Source organism: Mercenaria mercenaria, chromosome 7, assembly GCF_021730395.1.
Source record: "Mercenaria mercenaria strain notata chromosome 7, MADL_Memer_1, whole genome shotgun sequence".
Classification (NCBI taxonomy): domain Eukaryota; kingdom Metazoa; phylum Mollusca; class Bivalvia; order Venerida; family Veneridae; genus Mercenaria; species Mercenaria mercenaria.
The window spans coordinates 54,039,743-54,059,989 of record NC_069367.1 but is presented as its reverse complement, the minus strand read 5'-3'; the positions used below and the strand labels follow the sequence as shown (position 1 = coordinate 54,059,989).

The following is a 20,247-nucleotide window of genomic DNA, read 5'->3' as shown; positions in this document are numbered from 1 at the left end:
AAAAAAAATCTGGATCAGGTGAGGTTCGAACTCACGATCTCTGGATTTCAACGCGAACTCGCTAACCACTACACCACTGTGGAGTTATGACGTCACGTGACAAACATAAGTATTTATTGTAAAGTTCAGTAACGGCAGCGTGACGGAAGTCGTTTCAAAATGAAATTATTGTATTTTATTTCTTTTTTCTTCGTAGAAAATGTATTTAGCACTAATTTCTTATAATCGAACGATCAATTACATTTTTATTCAATATTCAAAGCAGTAAGCGAGACGCTTTTGTCAACCGTAAACAGTAAGCGTCTACTGGCGTCTTTACTGATTAATAACTATGTACATAGATCACATGAAAAAATCCGAACAACACCGATTCCAGAAAGTACCACGAATTTTCAACTCGATAGTATACCCAGGTAGATCTTGATCTCTCTATTCATTTTCTTTTTCACACGTCTAACCGTAATGCGACGCTGTCGGCGCCGCTTTGCGGCGCCGGTAGCTCTGCTACTAATGAGATTTTTTTTAAATGACAAAGTGGTCGAATTTATCATCAGTCAACGTTCGTACAGTCACCATTTTACATACCCCTTTCAGGGCCCCACTTCTTGTGAGTTTGCTTACTAAATATAAATTTAAATTATGTCAATTATTCAGTAAGAGCTAAGCTTTATTTTGATATCAACCATTGATAACAATTTGCAGAAAAAAAAAAGTTACAGGTAGAAAAACTCATTTTCTGTTCGAGTTTATGATCAGTACCAGTAGAATGTTGTAAACATTTCTATGTGCATATAATTTTACATTATTAATTATAACAATTAACATTTAAATTTAGTAAAAAAACATTTCAAGTAAAATAAAATATAACATTTTCATCAAATCAAAACAAAAAAGATCATCCAATATATATCATATATGTGGTACATAAGGTGTCCAAAGTGGTACATAAAGTGCTGGTACATAAAGTGTCTGGTACATAAAGTGACACATTCCTGGTACATAAAGTGTCTGGTACATTAAGTGACACGTTTGGGGCTCGAACCCCGGACCACGTGATCCGTAGGCGGACACTATAACCACGTCGCTAAAGTGTTTACCCAACAGCAAGGCTGTGGAAGTGGCTTATAAACCTGCTATCGCTATACTTCTCCCCCTTTAGGCTTTATGTATACTTTTCAGAGCTTAATATTACCAGCTCTCCAGAATGACACTCCATGCCCACCACACGAGTCTGTCAAACACTTCTGACACCAACACTTCTGACACCATTAAAGTAAACTCTGGGAGAGAAAATACCAAGGTCACACTTCTGACACCATGAAAGTAAACTCTGGGAGAGAAAATACCAAGGTCCCTACTAGGGTTTCAGTAAACAGCAGACTGCAGATCACACTAAATTGCAGAAATAAAACACAAACTATATTATACATTCATAAAATGTCAGCGAGGCAAGTTTTAATGCTTTAATGTCAACATAGATTTATTATCAGAGATGTAATCATTACAAATGCTTTGTACATATACCAGAAAACGTTCCCAACAGATTTCATTATGCGGAGACAACGGCAGTCAAAAGTTATCACGCTGTCCCGAAAGGTCCTATCATTTGGACTAATCATCGGTAAGCTTTCTGAACACCTGAGACACATTAGCTGGAAACAACAAGTGAGGAAGGAGCCCACATAGTAAGATACTGTAAACGTAAGGACAACCCATAAATTTTAAGATATTTCAGTCTATAATTTTACTTTATTGCAAATATATGCAATTTTAAATGGCCTGGTTTTTGTGTGATAGTGTTATACTTATGCTATGATGCAAATGTAATTAGGGGCCATTTTGAACGAAATGCTACAGTTTTAATTGGAATTCTACAGAAAATGGTAGTTCCTCATCAAACTGTACAATAGTCTGCAACGTACTTTTTTGACCAATCAGAGCAAGTTATTTTTAAAAAGATGTGGCTTCTTATTCCAGAAGACCAATGTGACTGAAGCAATCATTTTCAAAGAACAACGCTACACGCTGAAGAGTGTCGACACGACTGACTCTGCAATTCTGATTGGTCAAACGTAGATTTCACACTATGGCAGAGAGAGTCCATGAAGAAAATTCTTCAAGAAAAATAAACCTCAGTCGGTCACTCTGCTACGCTCCGTTTCCCTCCCTATCGGTTTCTTTTTCACAAAGATTTCACTTCAAAAACTCTATCTATAACGAAGTGTTTACATTAATGGCAAAGAATTGCTCTGCACAAGTGTTTGTGACTGGAAGAGTACATATATGTGGGCTTCTGTCTCACTTGTTGTTCTACTAAACGTGAAAAAAAAATAAGGTAAAACTCATTATAAAACATACCGATCACATTCATCCTACCAAATTTATCCGCAGTTTCTGTGACAAATCCTCCACCGTCGCAGCGTTGGGACCACTGCATCTGCGATAGCTATGATCAGTGTACAGTTGCTGTCATTTTTTTTCAGGTCTAGGATTTCACCGTTTTTACAGACATTCTGCTGATATACTGACAATCCATAAATCTAAAGCTTTTTCAGTTGATGAATTTATATATAGACTGGGTGTATGGAAATCTGTTGAAATTACAATTTAACACAAAATCTTACGTTAAAGTGAAATGTTTCACTTATTGCATGCATTGGTAAAAGGAAGTGACTACAGGTCTGGTAACAGGACCTCTAAACTCGGGATTTAGAGGTCTGGTTCCCTGACCGCTCACCACTGCCGAAAACTAACAGAAGAATTTCAGACAGTTTTGATCACTTTAATTTTTTCACATTTTCTGAAAATTCAGTCATCCGTATTGACAGAAAGTCACAAATTACCTTCATTTATGCATGCAGTCTTTAAATCTTTATTATTATTGATTCACTGCCTTAAAAAGAAACTTTTAGTGTTCAAATAAAGGTTTGATATTGTTGCAGGAAGGTGGAGGCAGTATGCAGGAAATGGCCAGTTATATACACAGTTGCCTTGGTAACAGCAAACAAAGGTATGTACATAATTGAAGAGATGCTGAAATAAAATTAAAGCCAATAAATAAATGAAGCAAGTTCTGTTTGAACTATCAAAAGCAGTAATTGTTTTCATTTTTCAAAAGAATGTGTGGCTTTTTGTCGGGGTAAATGATCCATATATAAACACCGGTGGGAAAAAATCTAATACTTAAAAGCAGACTACAAATGTACCATAAACATATTCACTTTACATATTACAGAACCAAGGGGAAAATATTACAAATCTTCTACAGAAAAAAAAGCAAAAAAAAAGCAAAAAAAAACTGAAAAAAAAACCCCACTTTTATTTTTCAAGAACTTGAGGAGGCTTCTGTAGGTATAGTTTTTGTCGCTTTCATTCTTGGTGTACTGTAGTAGTTTACAGTTGGATATGAAATACACAGGAGTGTTTAAAAAGTGTGTGGAGACCATAGGCATATACATGAATTTTTTTTTTGATGTACTTGTATCAAGATGGAAACAAGTCAACTGATTTTTTCAGTAACAGTGATGTAGAGTTTTGTTTAGATTTTCTTTCACACTGTTTTAATTGGCCAAGTGTTGTATACTTTTGAAGATTAATAGTGGCTGCTGGAATAGTTTTAAGTTCAAATTCAGATCAAAACGTGCAAAATCTGCATATCTTTAAATGCATGATATGTCTTATTTGTCAAAGACGTCTTAAAAGTTCCACCATTAAGGTCAGTAGGTCTCATTTGAATCTGTATATCTTCATGTCATGTAGAATAAATCGCTAAGACTTTGTCCTAGTGATGTATATCCTCTTTGTCATATTTAAATATATTTTAACATGGTTTTGTTATATATTGTTTCTAAAATGTTGTTAAAAAGATACCATCCTTAATGCTATTCATTCTTTTGTTTAGGTTTTCACTGTGTCTTGCTTACCAGTAGTTGAAAATGATCTTGCATGGCAGAATTTTTACCTGGAATAAAAAAAAGAGTCCACACAAGTGATATGTGGCATTAGGTCACTATCACATTTAAAATGCAGTGTCCTAAAGGGATGTGAAACAACCTTAATTAGTATAGGATGGCATGTCATGCTCAAGAAGTACAAAATGTAGGCTGCTTGTTCTAAGGTTATGGCCGCACTGAAAATGTAAAACTGTTTTTTATTAGCTCACCTGTCACAAAGTGACAAGGTGAGCTTTTGTGATCGCGCGGTGTCCGTTGTCCGTGCGCCCGTGCGTCCGTCCATAAACTTCTGATTGTGACCACTCTAGAGGTCACATTTTTCATGGGATCTTTATGAAAGTCGGTCAGAATGTTCATCTTGATGATATCTAGGTCACGTGCCCTCAAAAACTAGGTCAGTAGGTCTAAAAATAGAAAAACCTTGTGACCTCTCTAGAGGCCATATATTTAACAAGATCTTCATGAAAATTGGTCAGAATGTTCACCTTGATGATATCTAGGTCAAGTTCGAAACTGGGTCACGTTCCATCAAAAACTAGGTCAGTAGGTCTAAAAATAGAAACACCTTGTGACCTCTCTAGAGGCCATATATTTCACAAGATCTTCATGAAAATTGGTCAGAATGTTCATCTTGATGATATCTAGGTCAAGTTCGAAACTGGGTCACGTGCCAGTAGGTCAGTAGGTCTAAAAATAGAAAAACCTTGTGACCTCTCTAGAGGCCATATATTTCACAAGATCTTCATGAAAATTGGTCAGAACGTTCACCTTGATGATATCTAGGTCAAGTTCGAAACTGGGTCACGTGTTGTCAAAAACTAGGTCAGTAGGTCAAATAATAGAAAAACCTTGTGACCTCTCTAAAGGCCATATTTTTCATGGGATCTGTACGAAAGTTGGTCTGAATGTTCATCTTGATGATATCTAGGTCAAGTTCGAAACTGGGTCACATGCAGTCAAAAACTAGGTCAGTAGGTCTGAAAATAGAAAAACCCTGTGACATCACTAGAGGCCATATATTTCATGAGATCTTCATGAAAATTGGTCAGAATGTTCATCTTGATGATATCTAGGTCAAGTTCGAAAGTGGGTCACGTGCCTACAAAAACTAGGTCAGTAGGTCAAATAATAGGAAAACCTTGTGAGCTCTCTAGAGGCCATATTTTTCATGGGATCTGTATGAAAGTTGGTCTGAATGTTCATCTTGATTATATCTAGGTCAAGTTCAAAAGTGGGTCACGTGCCATCAAAAACTAGGTCAGTAGGTCAAATAATAAAAAAACCTTGTGACCTCTCTAGAGGCCATACTTTTCATGGGATCTGTATGAAAGTTGGTCTGAATGTTCATCTTGATGATATCTAGGTTAAATTTGAAACTGGGTCAACTGCGGTCAAAAACTAGGTCAGTAGGTCTAAAATTAAAATCTTTTGACCTCTCTAGAGGCCATATTTTTCAATGGCTCTTCATGAAAATTGATCTGAATGTTCACCCTTATGATATCTAGGTCAGTTTCGAAACTGGGTCACGTGCGGTCAAAAACTAGGCCAGTAGGTATAAAAATAGAAAAACCTTGTGACCTCTCTAGAGGCCATATTTTTCATGAGATCTTCATGAAAATTAGTGAGAATGTTCACCTTGATGATATCTAGGTAAAGTTCAAAAGAGGGTCACGTACCTTCGAAAATTAGGTCAATAGGTCAAATAATAGAAAAACCTTGTGACCTCTCTAGAGACCATATTTTTCAATGGATCTTCATGAAAATTGGTCAGAATTTTTATCTTGATAATATCTAGGTCGAGTTCAAAACTGGGTCACATGACCTCAAAAACTAGGTCACTATGTCAAATAATAGAAAAAATGACGTCATACTCAAAACTGGGTCATGTGGGAAGAGGTGAGCGATTCAGGACCATCATGGTCCTCTTGTATTCTCGTCTTTTACAATTATCTTTTTAGACAACTTAGAATGAAGTGCCAAGATTAAGGGTGTAACGATATATCGCAAATCATTGTATCGCCAGACCTTAGTCTGGCATTACACATATTGTATCATAGATCTGTTTCACGATACAGAAATGATACAGTGAAAAGTAGAAACATTAAATGAAAACTTTTATAAAATCAGTGTTAAGTTGTAACTAAACAAATGTATCACATAACGTTTTTTTTTTAACTTTAAAACAAAATTTTAAGTACTTTCCAAGTGTAGGAACTTTGTTTTTTTCTTTTTCATTTTGTCACATGAATGCTCAATGTGTATCATGATATGTACGGTATCATTGCATCTGTATCACGATACGTATTGTATTGTGAGGGTAGCGTATCCTTACACCTGTAGGCCCAAGATGCATTGAGAAAACTAGGATTTTACTTATGAAAAATGTTACGTTTTTGTTGTGGACCTACTTTGCAAATGCCTTGCTCTGAGGCTGTGTCTGTTGTGCTCTTTGCTTCCAAGAAATCTACCCTTATCTATTATCTTTTGTTTTTTTTTTAGGGCAGAGGGACTTCTCTTGCTGAATACTGTAGTGAAACAGTGTACCACAGATGTATTCCAGCAAAATGCTGGTACCTGGATCAAACTTCTCATACAGATATTACAGGTAAACTATATACAGTCAACACTGTGTTAAACACCACCTGCTCAGGGGTTTCATTACTACTGTTTGCAGATCAATTTGCCCTTTCGTCTTTTCTTAAATCGACAAACTTGTACCTTTACGTCACAAAAGCAACGATGCTGAAGCTATTTTTTGATCTCGTATATACAGGTAACTCCGCCTTTCCGATACGAGTAAAAATATTGAATGAACTTGTTTACATTGGCTATATCACCGAGAAATGATGATTTAAATACTCATAATTAAATACTGTTGGAGCGGGTGCTTAATTGGATTGTAACAGATGTATCAGATCTAATCTTCATTTAAAATTTAAATGAGTCTTGCCACAATGCACACTACATTTAAGTAGCGTGGATGTGAAAAAAAAGACACCCTCTTTTACATTACAGACCTTTTTCTGCCTAAATTTCAGTACCTTCTGCTGCAGAATTTTCTTTTAAATAATGTATCTTATATTAAGTTTTCACTATAATTATAAAATGCGAATGACTGGCTCATCATTGATTGAACCGCAGAAGTTCGAGTCCCGGAACCGACCATGCCTCTTTTGTTGAAGAAAGTCGGCAATTCCTTACGAAATATGTGAGTCTTAATCTAATTTGACGCGATCCTAGGAAACAGAGTTATTTTCTCCACTCGGAAGAAATTGTCCACGCTAGATTTGGCTTTAAATACTGATTTGGTTGCGAATATGAGATATATTCAAATAAAACTTATATGTATCAAAATAAAGTCCAAATAATTGTACTCAGTAGTTTAATATCGTTTATTTTTTGACTAATCGATATCCCCTTTACGTAGACAACGTAAAATATCAAAATGTAAAATCGGTCTTCCCGAGGTCTCATTATTTAGACTAATCAAAAGGGGGATTCAATTCCTCATTAATTTATGTAAAAGTTATCATAATTCCCCTTAACACGATTAATGTTACACATAATATGCAAGCTAACTTGAAATGACGGTGTACTGTTATTTATCATAAATTATTTTGGTCCTTTTAAAGTGACTGTCACAAATATAAAACAAACTAAATATCGAATTATTTTGACTTATGTGAGTCTATAACTGTTTTTTCCATCAACTGCCAGTATGCAAATAACTAAAATAGCGTTTTAACGACTTCAAATAAATAGATCTAGTAGATAAATTCACATAGGGCCTACCCCACCCAAAAAAAAAGTTTAAATATCAGATAAATCAGTTTTTATGGATATGACAATTAGATCTACAAGTATTACAAGCTTGAAGGTTCAATGATATCTTTCTATAAAACCTTGTAGGGTAAGATGGGGTAACTGGGACACTTAAAAAAACACTGTTGAGTAATATTTTAGAAAGACAAAATATAAACTGGATTTATGGATATTTCAGTATGCGCAGCCTGTATAATATATGACGAATATAAACTATTACAAATACCTGATAACCTGTGATTAACTATAAATTAATTAAACATTGGTCAAGTGTCCCAAGTTACCCCACCCAGTTGGGGTAACTTGGGACATTTTAGTTGTATTAAAATTGTGTATATTACAGACGCATTTATGACAAATGAAACCATTCATGTCCACAGATCAAAAAAGAATTCTAAACTGAAAATATAGCTCAGTATTAATTACCATACCAAAAAAATTATTACGTAAAACATTATTACATTGTTTATAGTAACAGAGAGAAAAGAGAGAAAACATGGAAATACATTTTTTGGTATTAATTAAAATTTATGACTGTTTTGTAAAACAAGGATGCATAAAGAAATCAATGTGTCCAATTTTTGCCCAAATAATGTCATTATTTGTTTCAATACATGCTTATTATATAAATCGTATAAAATAAAAAAATGTTATAAGTGTAAATAACTATGTGTGAATTAAACATAAACTTGACATAATCCATTATGTACTTATATATGTGATTTTTACCCTTGAAACTGGTCAAAATTTTAAACAGTCTTAAAACATAGTTTATTATCAAATATTAACGGGACAATTAAAATGTGTCTTTTTTTTCACAAAGAAATAAGGACTTTTACTACTTTTTGCATACAGGAAGACTCGGGGAGGAGGTAGTGAGATGTGAGGAGAATGAAGGCAGGGTTACCTAAAATTGTGTTGTCTGACCAATATTTGGTGTTTGCTTAAGCCTGAATATTTGACACAATGTCATCTTTTAAAGGAGTAGCATCTAATTAACGAAAAGAACTACCCAGTTGGCATTACTGTCAGTTGGTCCCTTCGCTTCACCTGGTATAAATACTACTTATTTATATAAGATTTGTTGACATTTTCTTTACAAATGAAAGAAATATCAGTATTAGCCTATCAGGCTATCAAACATTCTAAACTCACCAAATTTTACGCGGAATGAGTGGGAGGGGTTCACGGTACGATCGCCCTTTAAATAAACCTATGTGACTAAACAGTGACTTGGATCATGTAAACTTGGTATCAGGTAGAAAATGTTCAGTAATTGCACCCAAGTTATATACATGTATTAAGCTAATATAGGTAATGACCACGCCTGTGAAGTAGTGGTATACTTACAAAATACCAGAGTTTCATCATTACTAGACTTTCTTTCCTTTTTTCATTTCATTCATGGAAAAAGATTAAAAGTTGACAATTTATAGTGGTTATGTCCAGTTATGTACACCATTTTACGTACTGTCCATTGGAGCATATTCCCTTTTTCTTCCAGCATCCAGTTTGTTCAAAAATAAAATCATGGAGAACTTTGTTTTTAACGAAGTGTCCCACTTGCCCTAATACATTTGGGTAAGTGGGACATTGTTGAAAAGGAACGTTCAAAATAAAGTATGTTGTAATTTCTCAAAAACAAATCTCATTGTATGAAAAAGTAATGTGATACCTACAGTTTTGCAACTCTTCCCATAACTTAAGGTATCAACACATACTAAGATAACTATTTTGGACATGCCATATTTCACAAAAAAGCACCTGTTTTATAATGTCGTTGTCTGACGTCAACGCAGCGGTTCATGACAGGCCACTTTGTTATTTAAAATGAGAGTCATTAAAACAAAATTATTATACTTCTTGATAGAATTTTAAAAGAATAATGCCATGTCTTGATATGCAATGATACATAATACGCTTCAATATTTCAAACAAGTTTAATCCGATATTACATATATACGAGAAACAGCTTCTTGCGTCAAACATTATCATGACGTCACATTTATGACCAAGCCGTATCGAAATTAAATATATTTAAGATCTTATCATATACCGATCACATATAAGCAAATATATCTATAAAGTCTGGCGACTATTTCTACTGTGCGTTTCACAAGACAGGAACATAACAAGGGTAATTTAATGCACTATCTGAAAAAAAATAGGCATAGATCTAATTATTTACAGCGTACAATTTTATGTTTTCTTATTTTTATTTAATTAGTAATACTCTTAACATATGTCTAAGTAAATCGATTCTTAAAATATTTCACAATTCCATCGGCAGAAAACTTTTGTCATAATAGGCTTTAATACTGAATGTTCTTTTTATGCCCCCGAAGGGAGGCATATTAGTTTTCAACTGTCCATCCGTTAGTTCGTTCGTTCGTAAGTCACAACGTTAACTTTTTGCATGAAGGCACTTTACTCGCGAACCCCTGCACCCAGGACCTTCAAACTTCACATGCTGATAGTACTTATTGAGTACACCACCCGTATTGACATTGGGGTCACCAGGTCAAAGGTCAAGGTCACAGGGGCCAACGTTAACTTTTTGCATGAAGGCACTTTACTCGCGAACCACTGCACCCAGGACCTTCAAACTTCACCTGCTGATAGTACTTATTGAGTACACCACCCCTACTGACTTTGGGGTCACCAGGTCAAAGGTCAAGGTCACAGGGGCCAACGTTAACTTTTTGCATGAAGGCACTTTACATGAAAACCACTTCATTCAGGACCTTCAAACTTCACATGCTGATAGTACTTTTTGAGTACACCACCCCTACTGACTTTGGGGTCACCAGGTCAAAGGTCAAGGTGCTGCGGGGGCATTTGTCACCATTAGTGACAGCTCTTGTTCAACATATGATCTTATTTAGGGAACGTAACCCATATTTACCCCAATTTACTGAAAAGTGTAAAGTGTCCCAGTTTCCCCATTGTCCCAGTTACCTCATTTTACCCTACACCTTGCGTGGTTGGAAATTTCGTCGATAATAATTGCCATAACAAACAAAAAACGCTGTTTTCATTTGAACGTAGTTGAAATATTCTATTCTGTTCTATTCTACTTTTAAAACATATTCAGTGATTATCACCATATTGCACTTACAATGTATGCAAGTAGGGCGATACTTCAAAGACAGAGTCAGAGCGTGCTTTGTGTGACGTGGAGATAAAGAAAAAAAATTCACGACAAGGTGAATGAATAATTTATTGTGGATGAGGCGGGGTTAACATGTCAGGAGTATTCCAAAAATAGCTTCAGCTTCACAGTTTTTGTGACGTAAACATGCAACTCTATCGATTTGAAAAACGTTGAAAGGGCAATTTGATCTGCAAACAGTAGTAACTGTCGAAGTAGAAGGTGGAATTTGCAGAGTAAAGCAGCTTTGAGGATTCTCCTATTAAGAGCTTCATTTGCTACTGGAAAAGTAGCAGGGGCATCAGACCACTATAGCGGGGGAAATACCCCAGCCCCAAGTACTTAATGAAACCCCATAGGAATCAACATAGGGTACAAACACACAAGCCCAAGATTAGCAATCTTGTGATCTACCTACTGATCTTGCTTCAGTAGGTGGGCAACATGTTCTGTAAATTGATTTAAAAATCTCTATATTATATATTTTATGATTACAGGGTCACTCTCCAGTATCAGTGTATTCAGCCAGCTGCCATGTTCTAGGGGAGATAATCCAATTCTCTAAATCATTTTCTGACTTGTCAAGGGAGGTAACAACAACTGTTATACCACAACTGTTGCCATTGCTGATTGCTGCCCCTGCAGAGGTAAGAGACTATAACTTGCAGTGCTTTCATGGACAGTAATGATATGATCTCTTGAACATAATGTGTATCTGTTCTATGTATTGACAGTGATTTTCTACAGTGAAGTCATTATTTTTCCAAGGTGATTGATGTCATGAATTTTGTGGTTGCTTGAATACACAAAATGAAATCACTTAGACTGAACTAACATTTAAATCAGAATTCATGCTGTCATGAAATGGTCACTCTTGCTAAAACCATGAAATTATTTTACAATAAAATGAATTGTTTTGCAGTAAATTTCTCCTGTTTAATAAACAGTCAGGGGTGTAACTGTTTTAAGTTATGTGACCTATTTCAGTTACCTTTTCAAGCATTTTATAACCTGTATTAGTTATAAAATATAGTTAACTCAGGTAAGTTATTCAAAAAACGTCTTTTTGCTGTTCTCACAAAGTGACCATTAAAGTGAAATTAGTAGCAAACTGTGGTTAATCAAATTCTCTTTTAGCCTGATCATGACCTGCTAAGCATAGTGGGATGTTAAGAGTTTTATAGCTTTAAAACCTTTGCGTAAAACTTTATCAGCCTTGTGTAAAAAATTTTACTGCATAGCTGGAAAGATAAAAGGTCAAGGATTCATGAAATAATTGCATTAGTCTCATTTAAAATGAGGAATTGGCACAGGAGGGCTTTGTAATATTTTATGGTAACTGAAACAAATTATGAAAGTATAAGCAATAACTCGAATGGGTTATAAACTACGATAACTTGAAACAGTTACACCCCTGACTGATAAACTTGACATGTTTTTCTCATGACTTGTACAGAAATGTTCAGCATGTAATGTTCACAGACAAATGTGAGAAAGATGTAAAAGAAGTTCTTCATTGTTTACAGAGAGCTCAACTGTTAATGCGTCACAGTACTTTACTTTTACAGCGTAGATAGTGTGTTTAAAAGGCAGGGTATCAACTTCAGGAATAAAAGTGGTTTCTTTTAAGACCTGTTTATAGGAGGAGTGAAAAATTGTTCTTAAACTTGAATCCAATGAAAGAATTGTTAAAATATTGCTTATGTCATGGAAAATATATATGCTTCAGGTGACAGACTCTGCCATATTGTGTATTAATGCATGCATCAGAAGTTATCCTGGACCCGTTGGTCCATTCAAGAATAAAGTGGAAAGTCTGATCCTTCAGCAGTTAGATAAAAATACAAATACAGAGGTAAGTTTCTTACAGTAAAACCTGCCTTAGTTAATACCCCACCATGAGTGAAACTTTCGGATAATTTATTTGTTCTATACAGGGAAAATGATTAATATATTAAAACACACAGTCAAGAAGGTTTTAAAATGCTTTTATTTAAAGGAGATGAGATATATTCATTTAAATAAAAAGCTTTTAAAGGTGTGGCTTAATAAATTTAATGTAATGCAAAGATGGCTGAAGTGTTTGATCTTTGACTGCCTTTGTTATAACAGCTTGTATAACTAGTGTGTGTAATTGCAGGTAGTGCAGAGATGTTATGCACTGTTATCCCAGTGTGGGCCTGGTGGTTCAGCAGGTATCAAGCACACAGAGGCCTGGACTCAGCAGTGTGATAGATTGATAGGGAGTCTCCAGTCAACTTTGGCTGTACTGTATGAAGGATTAGAGTCAGGTATTGTACTTTCTAATGGTTTCACTGTGTACAGAGATGCCTTGGATATTTGTATTTGAATGCTTGCACAAGCAGACAGGGATGATGTTAGAATAATGATATAAGGTTGTGGACCTGTAATAAGTCTCAGCCATTTTTATGGGACTACATATATGCATTAACCCATCCGCCATACTCACAAACAATTTTCAGTAAAAAAAAAAAGGGAAAATGCCAAAATACAATATGGAGGATCACATAAATTGCCAACTGTTGTTATTACGAATATTCCACTTAATGTGAAAATTATTGCATAGTTTAACTATTTTAGGTATCACAGGCTACTGAAACATGTAAGCATAAAATTCAGGTGATGATATTGTTGTGACACAGTTGACAGAATAGTTGTTAGTGTCTACAGATAAGTGTCATTGTGAGGCTTGAGGTATTTTTGCACAAGTTCATTTATTACTTGGCTTATGGATTTTCAGGGTTTCCACTGGCCCCAATTTTTTTTTGGCCACAAAATATCGAAGTCAACGACACACAGGGGGAGCGTCCAGTGAGTGTATTCTCCAACACAATGTGCATGTTGCAACAATTTGTCATTTATACAGTTTTTTCATTATTTGATTGAAAAACTTATTGGGGGATGGTGGGGGAGCGGGGTAGGGGGCTCTCCCCTTGGAAATTTTTGAAATACAGGCATGAAATGAAGGCCTCTGGTGCATTTTTATGTTCAAAATTTTGAGATCTACATCTACATCTACATGATACTTCCAACAATCATTAACGATTATGACTGGAAGGCGCTTGTCTGGGCAGTGTTAAAAATGAGGAAACTCATTAGGTGCAAAGAATAAAAATTACTACAGGTGCTAAGTTAAAAAACATAGTGAAGGAAGTTACTGCAAGTGTACAGTGGCCAGCCGCTCAGCAAATATGTTGAGGCTGGGGCTGGACTGTACATATTGGGGAAGGCCATTCCATAGTCTGATTGTACGGGGGAAGAAGGAATTCATGTGGAGAGGTTAGTACCCTTTTGATGAGGGGGTGGGGGGGGGGGGGGTCAGGGGGCTTTCCCCCTGGGACATTTTGAAATACAGGTATAAAATGTTGGCCTCTGATGCATTTTAAGGTCCAAAATTTTGAGGTAAAGGAGGGGTTAGTACCCTCTTTATGAGTGGGGTGTAAGAGGGTTTTCCCCCTGGAAAAAAAAATAAAATGCAGGTACGGAATGTTGGCCTCTGGTGTGTTTCTTGGTCTAAATTTTGAGAGAATATTATTATTATTTCTTTGCCAAAATAGCAGGGTACTTCTCATCAAAAATTAAAAAATACATTTGCATAGGTAGGTCTTCTCTGAATGACCAAAATTAATCGGAAATTGGGGTCGCGAAAATGTGTGACAAACGTAAAAAAAAGCAATCAAGACTAGCATTATTTATAAAATGAAAATTTATAACTTATTTTCTATGGCCAGAGTTAATTTTTACCATTGATTTCTGTTTGTTTATCGCAGTTTTTCATTGGAATTTGCCAAAATCAATCTACAATCATGATTATTAAAAATTATTGGAATTTATCGCGGATGTCCCGTTAGTCGTTCATTCCGAAGTTTTGCTACAAAATATAACTTAGAAATTGCTACTTTGACACTACTTTCGTGATTCCGCTTGTTAAAACATGTATAAATCAGCTATCATTGTCTTTTAATTCAGTCCGTGAAACATGACTTTCATTTGTTTACTACCGCGCCATATTACTTCAATCAACGATGACACATGTAAAGGCGGAGCTTAATAATTTTGCCGATAAAATACGTCACGCGTTCTACATCCAAAGCTGTCATTGGTTTATCGCATGTTTAAATTAAAGTCAAAGATCGAGAGGCACGTGGCAGCTTGTGTAATTGATCCCGAATCGCAAATCCCTCGCTTGGTGACACGCTGTGTATTGTGTATCATGAACAGAAACGCCTGCGGGTAATATTGATTTTTAAGGCAAGACAGAGAATACATTTACGGCAAAAACTTTTTTCGCAAATTTTTTATTTTTTTCGCCATTGGCGACTTTGGCGAATTGCAGCGGAAACCCTGGATTTTGCAGATGCAGACTGCAGCCTTGCCAGACAAATTTATTAGACTGATTCCAGAATTCAGTTTCATTTCTTTGGATCATCATTTTTTGCCATAATGTCCTCCAGTGGGACCTTATGTTTATGTAATCTGGCATGATTTTTTAGCACACCTGAGCACGAAGTGCTCAAAGGTGAGCTTTTGTGATCGCCCTGTGTCCATTGTCAGTTGTCGTCAACTATTTGACTATTAGCACTCTAGAGGTCACAATTTTGGCCAAATCTTAATGAAACTTGGTCAGAATGTTACTCTGAATAAAATCTTGGATGAGTATAAAATCTTGGATGAGTTCGATATTGGGTTATCTGGGGTCAAAAACTAGGTCACCAGATCAAATCAAAGGAAAAGCTTGTTAACACTCTAGATGTTACAATTTTGGCCCAATCTTAATGAAACTTTGTCAGAATGTTACCCTCAATAAAATCTTGGACGAGTTTGATATTAGGTCATCTAGGGTCAAAAACTAGGTCACTAGGTCAAATCAAAGGAAAAGCTTGTTAACGCTCTAGATGTTACAATTTTGGCCCAATCTTAACAAAACTTGGTCAGAATGTTACCCTCAATAATATCATGGACAAATTTGATATTGGGTCATCTTGGGTCAAAAACTAGGTCGCCAGGACAAATCAAAGGAAAAGCTTGTTAACACTCTAGAGGTCACAATTTTGGCTCAATCTTAATGAAACTTAGAATGTTACCCTCAGTAAAATCTTGGACAATTTTGATATTGGGTCATCTGGGGTCAAAAACTAGGTCACAAGGTCAAATCAAAGGAAAAGCTTGTTAACACTCTAGAGGTCACAATTTTGGTCCAATCTTAATGAAACCTAGTCAGAATGTTACCCTCAATAAAATCTTGGACAAGTTTGATATATTGGGTCATCTGGGATCAAAAACTAGGTTGCCAGGACAAATCAAAGGAAAAGCTTGTTAACACTCTAGAGGTCACAATTTTGGCCCAATCTTAATGAAACTTAGAATGTTACCCTCAATAAAATCTTGGACACATTTGATATTGGGTCATCTTGGGTCAAAAACTAGGTCACCAGGTCAAAAAGCTTGTTAATACTGTAGAGGCCACATTTATGACTATATCGTCATGAAACTTGGTCAGAATGTAAAACTTGATGATCTCAAGGTCCGTTTTGAATCTTGGTCATGTAGGATTAAAAACTAGGTCACCAGGTCAAATCAAGGGAAAAGCTAGTTAACACTGTAGAAGCCACAATTATGACCATTTCTTAATGAAACTTTGTCCGAATGTTAATCTTGATGATTTATAGGTCACTTTCAAATCTGGGTCAGGTGGGGTCAAAAACTAGGACACTAGGTCAAATCAAAGGAAAAGCTTGTAAACACTCTAGAGGCCACATTTATGACTGTATCTTCTTGAAACTTAGTCAGAATGTTAATCTTGATGATCTTTAGGTCAAGTTCAAAATCTGGGTCATGTGGGGTCAAAAACTAAGTCAATGGGTCAAGTTAAAGGAAAAGCTAGTTAACACTTAGAGGCCACATTTATGAGCATATCTTAAAGAAACTTGGTCAGAATGTTAATCTTGATGATCTTTAGGTCAATAGGTCAGGTGAGCGATACAGGGCCTTCATGGCCCTGTTGTTTTGTTTTTTGTCTATTTTTAATATCTTTCCTTAGAATTCACACTTCATGGGAAGGAGAGAGCAAACTTAGATTTATCATCAATAGAGTGGGATCAGAAAGATAGAGTTACTGCCCTTGTTGACAGATGGCGTACATTGGCAAGCTGCTTGGAGTTTATGTTAAGGTATGCATTTGGACAAATATGATAACACACTGTTGAATTTTGTTCACAAGAACTTGATGGGACTAGTAAAATTTGTTCTAATTATTGGTAGTTCCAGCGATAGAAAAACGTACATTATATATATTTTACAACGGCCTGACAGTGAGGTTGAACAAAGGGTGGTGTACGAATTTTCCGGGCTCAAGCAAACGTAGTTTGACTGTACCTATATTTAACTGACATAAATTGAAAAAGAAGGACTGTATTGCAATAAAAAGGTAATATATCAGAAAAAAAATATTTATAAAAAAAAGTAAACATTGGTTTTACATGCATACAATGTCGTTTCAATAGTAGTGAAACCAACTGACAACAAATCTATATGTTTAGGCTGTAAGGCCTTGGTGAGGCAAATGTAATTTATTACTACTTGACAGAAGACAGTTGTTATGAGACATCTCTCATGCAAAAACACCCCTTGTCCAAAGTGGACGAGAGAAATCCAGAAGTTTGCCGAAAATAAGGATGTAAAAATGTGAGAGGAGCGAGGATAGCAGATAATTTACTACACATGTACTTTTTATTTAATGCATGTAAAATTGCTGATAATTAAATTTCCATTTTATTTTGTCTGTTTTTAGTGAGGAAACTTATACTGTAATGAAGGTTCCAGCAGAGGATATTTTAGAGCTGGTTTTCAGATGTTTATCAGTTAACTCCACAATTCTGGTATGTCTATTTTTCTTTCTTTTGTTATTGCTGTCTTTGAAGCCATTTAAGTACAAGTACAACAATGAAATCTCAGTAACTGTTGTTTATTTTATGTAAACATAGAAAGGAAAACAGACTTTTACCATAGTTGTTGTACAGCATTCTTATCTTTTTGTTGTACTGGTTATTGCAGAGCTTAAAGTGTGTTATCCTTCACCACTGTTTCATTTTGAAATGTTGTCATTTTCTCGCTGTTAACAAGTTAATATCTAGGAATATTGGTTATAGTGGTTTAGTCAGTTTATCTCATTGAATAAATGCTGGTTTGGTCTATTGGACCCTGTTTTGTCATTGAAATACTGTTGAAAATGGTATTAAAAGCAATATGAGCCGCACCATGAGAAAACCAATATAGTTGGTTTGCGACCAACATGGATCCAGACCAGCCTGCGCATCCACGCAGTCTGGTCAGGATCCATGCTGTTCGCTTTCAAAGTCTATTGCAATTAGAGAAACTGTTAGCAAACAGCATGGATCCTGACCAGACTGTGTGGATGCGCAGGCTGGTCTGGATCCATGCTGATCGCAAAGCCATTATGTTGGTTTTCTCATGGCGCGGCTCATATGAAAGAAAATGGAACTAAACAGGTCATAACTTAATTAAATCATGAGTTTTGGCTCTTAAAAAATGATAGAAGTTTTCAAGATCTGAAAATGTTGTTTGTCACTCATTAAATATCCAAATTATTTTAGTCGTACAAATATTTGAATGTCTTTAGTATACATATTTGTTGTTTGTCTTGTTGAAGTGATTATTAGGTTATATTTGAAGCTGTTGTTTATTGTAGGTACAGAAACCCACACAAGAGAGATGTCTGTTGGCTAGCCTTATACCAGACATTCATATTTGTGCTCTTGGTATGCTCAAACAGTTGATCCTGTTGTAAGTTCTGTTTTATTTTAAAGCATGACTTATTTTAAAGTAATTATTAGTTCTCTGTTAGTGAGTAGTAGTTGGGACTGAGGTCCCCCCCCACCCCCAAGTCTGTCCCTGGCTACCTCCCTCTGTCCCTCGGTCTAACAAATATTTTGTTGTGCATATCTAAAAAAATTGTGACCTAGAGTCATCAAACTGTATTAGAATGTTACTCAGCATGTGGAGTTTTGAATCTTGGGTTTGTTTGTGATTTCTTTCTGTGAGACCAGGGTTATGGCCCTTGACTTTGTCAAGGATATGCATAAATGGCCTGAATGTTTGTATTGGGAATATCTTATGTAACTGATCTAGAATTATCAGACTGTATTGGAATGTTATTCGGCATATGAAATGGTGTCTCTGGGCATTTGTTTATGATTTCACCTAGTAACAGCAGAGTGATGACCCTATTTATTTTCAATTGGTGTTGTATGATTAAGAGACTTAGAACTTTGCAGAAATATAAATGCACACCTGGGTTTAAGGTCAAGGTCAATTACTAAAAATAGAATGTTATTATAAATAGTAAAAACAGTGTCTGCTCAGTAACATTAGTTTGAATTGATATATTAAATTGAAGTTTGGTCTGTATCTTGGGTATATAGAAAAAACAAGATTTGGATTATTTTAGACTTGAAATCACTGTTATAAAATATTGCATTAAACTTTCCCTACCTGACAATTCCACTGTTACAGAGTGGTTTAAAAAATTGATTTATGGTAACTTTGATGGAAGGCAGTTTAGTTCTGGATTGAGGAAAATATTGGTGTATTTTTTTTAGTGGTTACAGTGGTAACATCCTTAAGTTTGGACACAATTTTTTAATCCCCCGCTACGAGTGATGAGGGGTTATAGGAATGGTCTCTTTCCGTCCTTCCGTAACACTTTGTGTCCGCTCTGTATCTCCTAAACCCCTTGAAGGATTTTCATGAAACTTGGGTCAAATTATCACCTCATCAAGATGATGTGCAGAACTGATGAGTCAGCCATGTGGGTTCATGGTCAAGGTCACAACTCATGGTCAAAGGTTTGAGCCTTCCATTTTGTGTTTGCTCTGTATCTCCTAAACCCTTGAAGGATAATCCGTGAAAGATTTTCATGAAACTTGGGTAAAATAATCACCTCATCAAGACAATGTGCAGAACCCATGAGTCAGCCATGCCGGCTCAAGGTCAAGGTCACAACTCAAGGTTAAAGGTTTGAATCTTCCATTTTGTGTCCGCTCTGTATCTCCTAATGCCCTTGAAGGATTCATATGAAACCTGGGTCAAATGATTACCTATCCAAGAGGATGTGCAGAACTCATGAGTCAGCCATGCCGGCTCAAGGTCAAGGTCACAACTTAGGGTCAAAGATTTGAGCCTTCCATTTTGTGTCCGCTCTGTATCTCCTAAACCCCTTGAAGGATAATCATGAAACTTGGCTTAAATGATCTTCCTATCAAGACGATGTGCAGAATTTAT

General features: G+C 35.8%; 1 protein-coding gene across 1 annotated transcript in view; it reads left to right on the top strand.

The window, feature by feature from the left end:
• The window catches only part of LOC123554138 (proline-, glutamic acid- and leucine-rich protein 1-like), a 31,015-nt gene that overhangs the window by 2,557 nt on the left and 8,211 nt on the right, over window positions 1-20,247 (top strand). Inside the window, exons 2-9 of the mRNA XM_045344062.2 lie at window positions 2,943-3,010; window positions 6,453-6,558; window positions 11,424-11,573; window positions 12,656-12,781; window positions 13,067-13,217; window positions 16,988-17,117; window positions 17,738-17,825; window positions 18,656-18,750. Coding sequence (XP_045199997.2) covers window positions 2,943-3,010; window positions 6,453-6,558; window positions 11,424-11,573; window positions 12,656-12,781; window positions 13,067-13,217; window positions 16,988-17,117; window positions 17,738-17,825; window positions 18,656-18,750 — 914 coding nt within the window. The remainder of the gene's footprint in view (window positions 1-2,942; window positions 3,011-6,452; window positions 6,559-11,423; window positions 11,574-12,655; window positions 12,782-13,066; window positions 13,218-16,987; window positions 17,118-17,737; window positions 17,826-18,655; window positions 18,751-20,247) is intronic.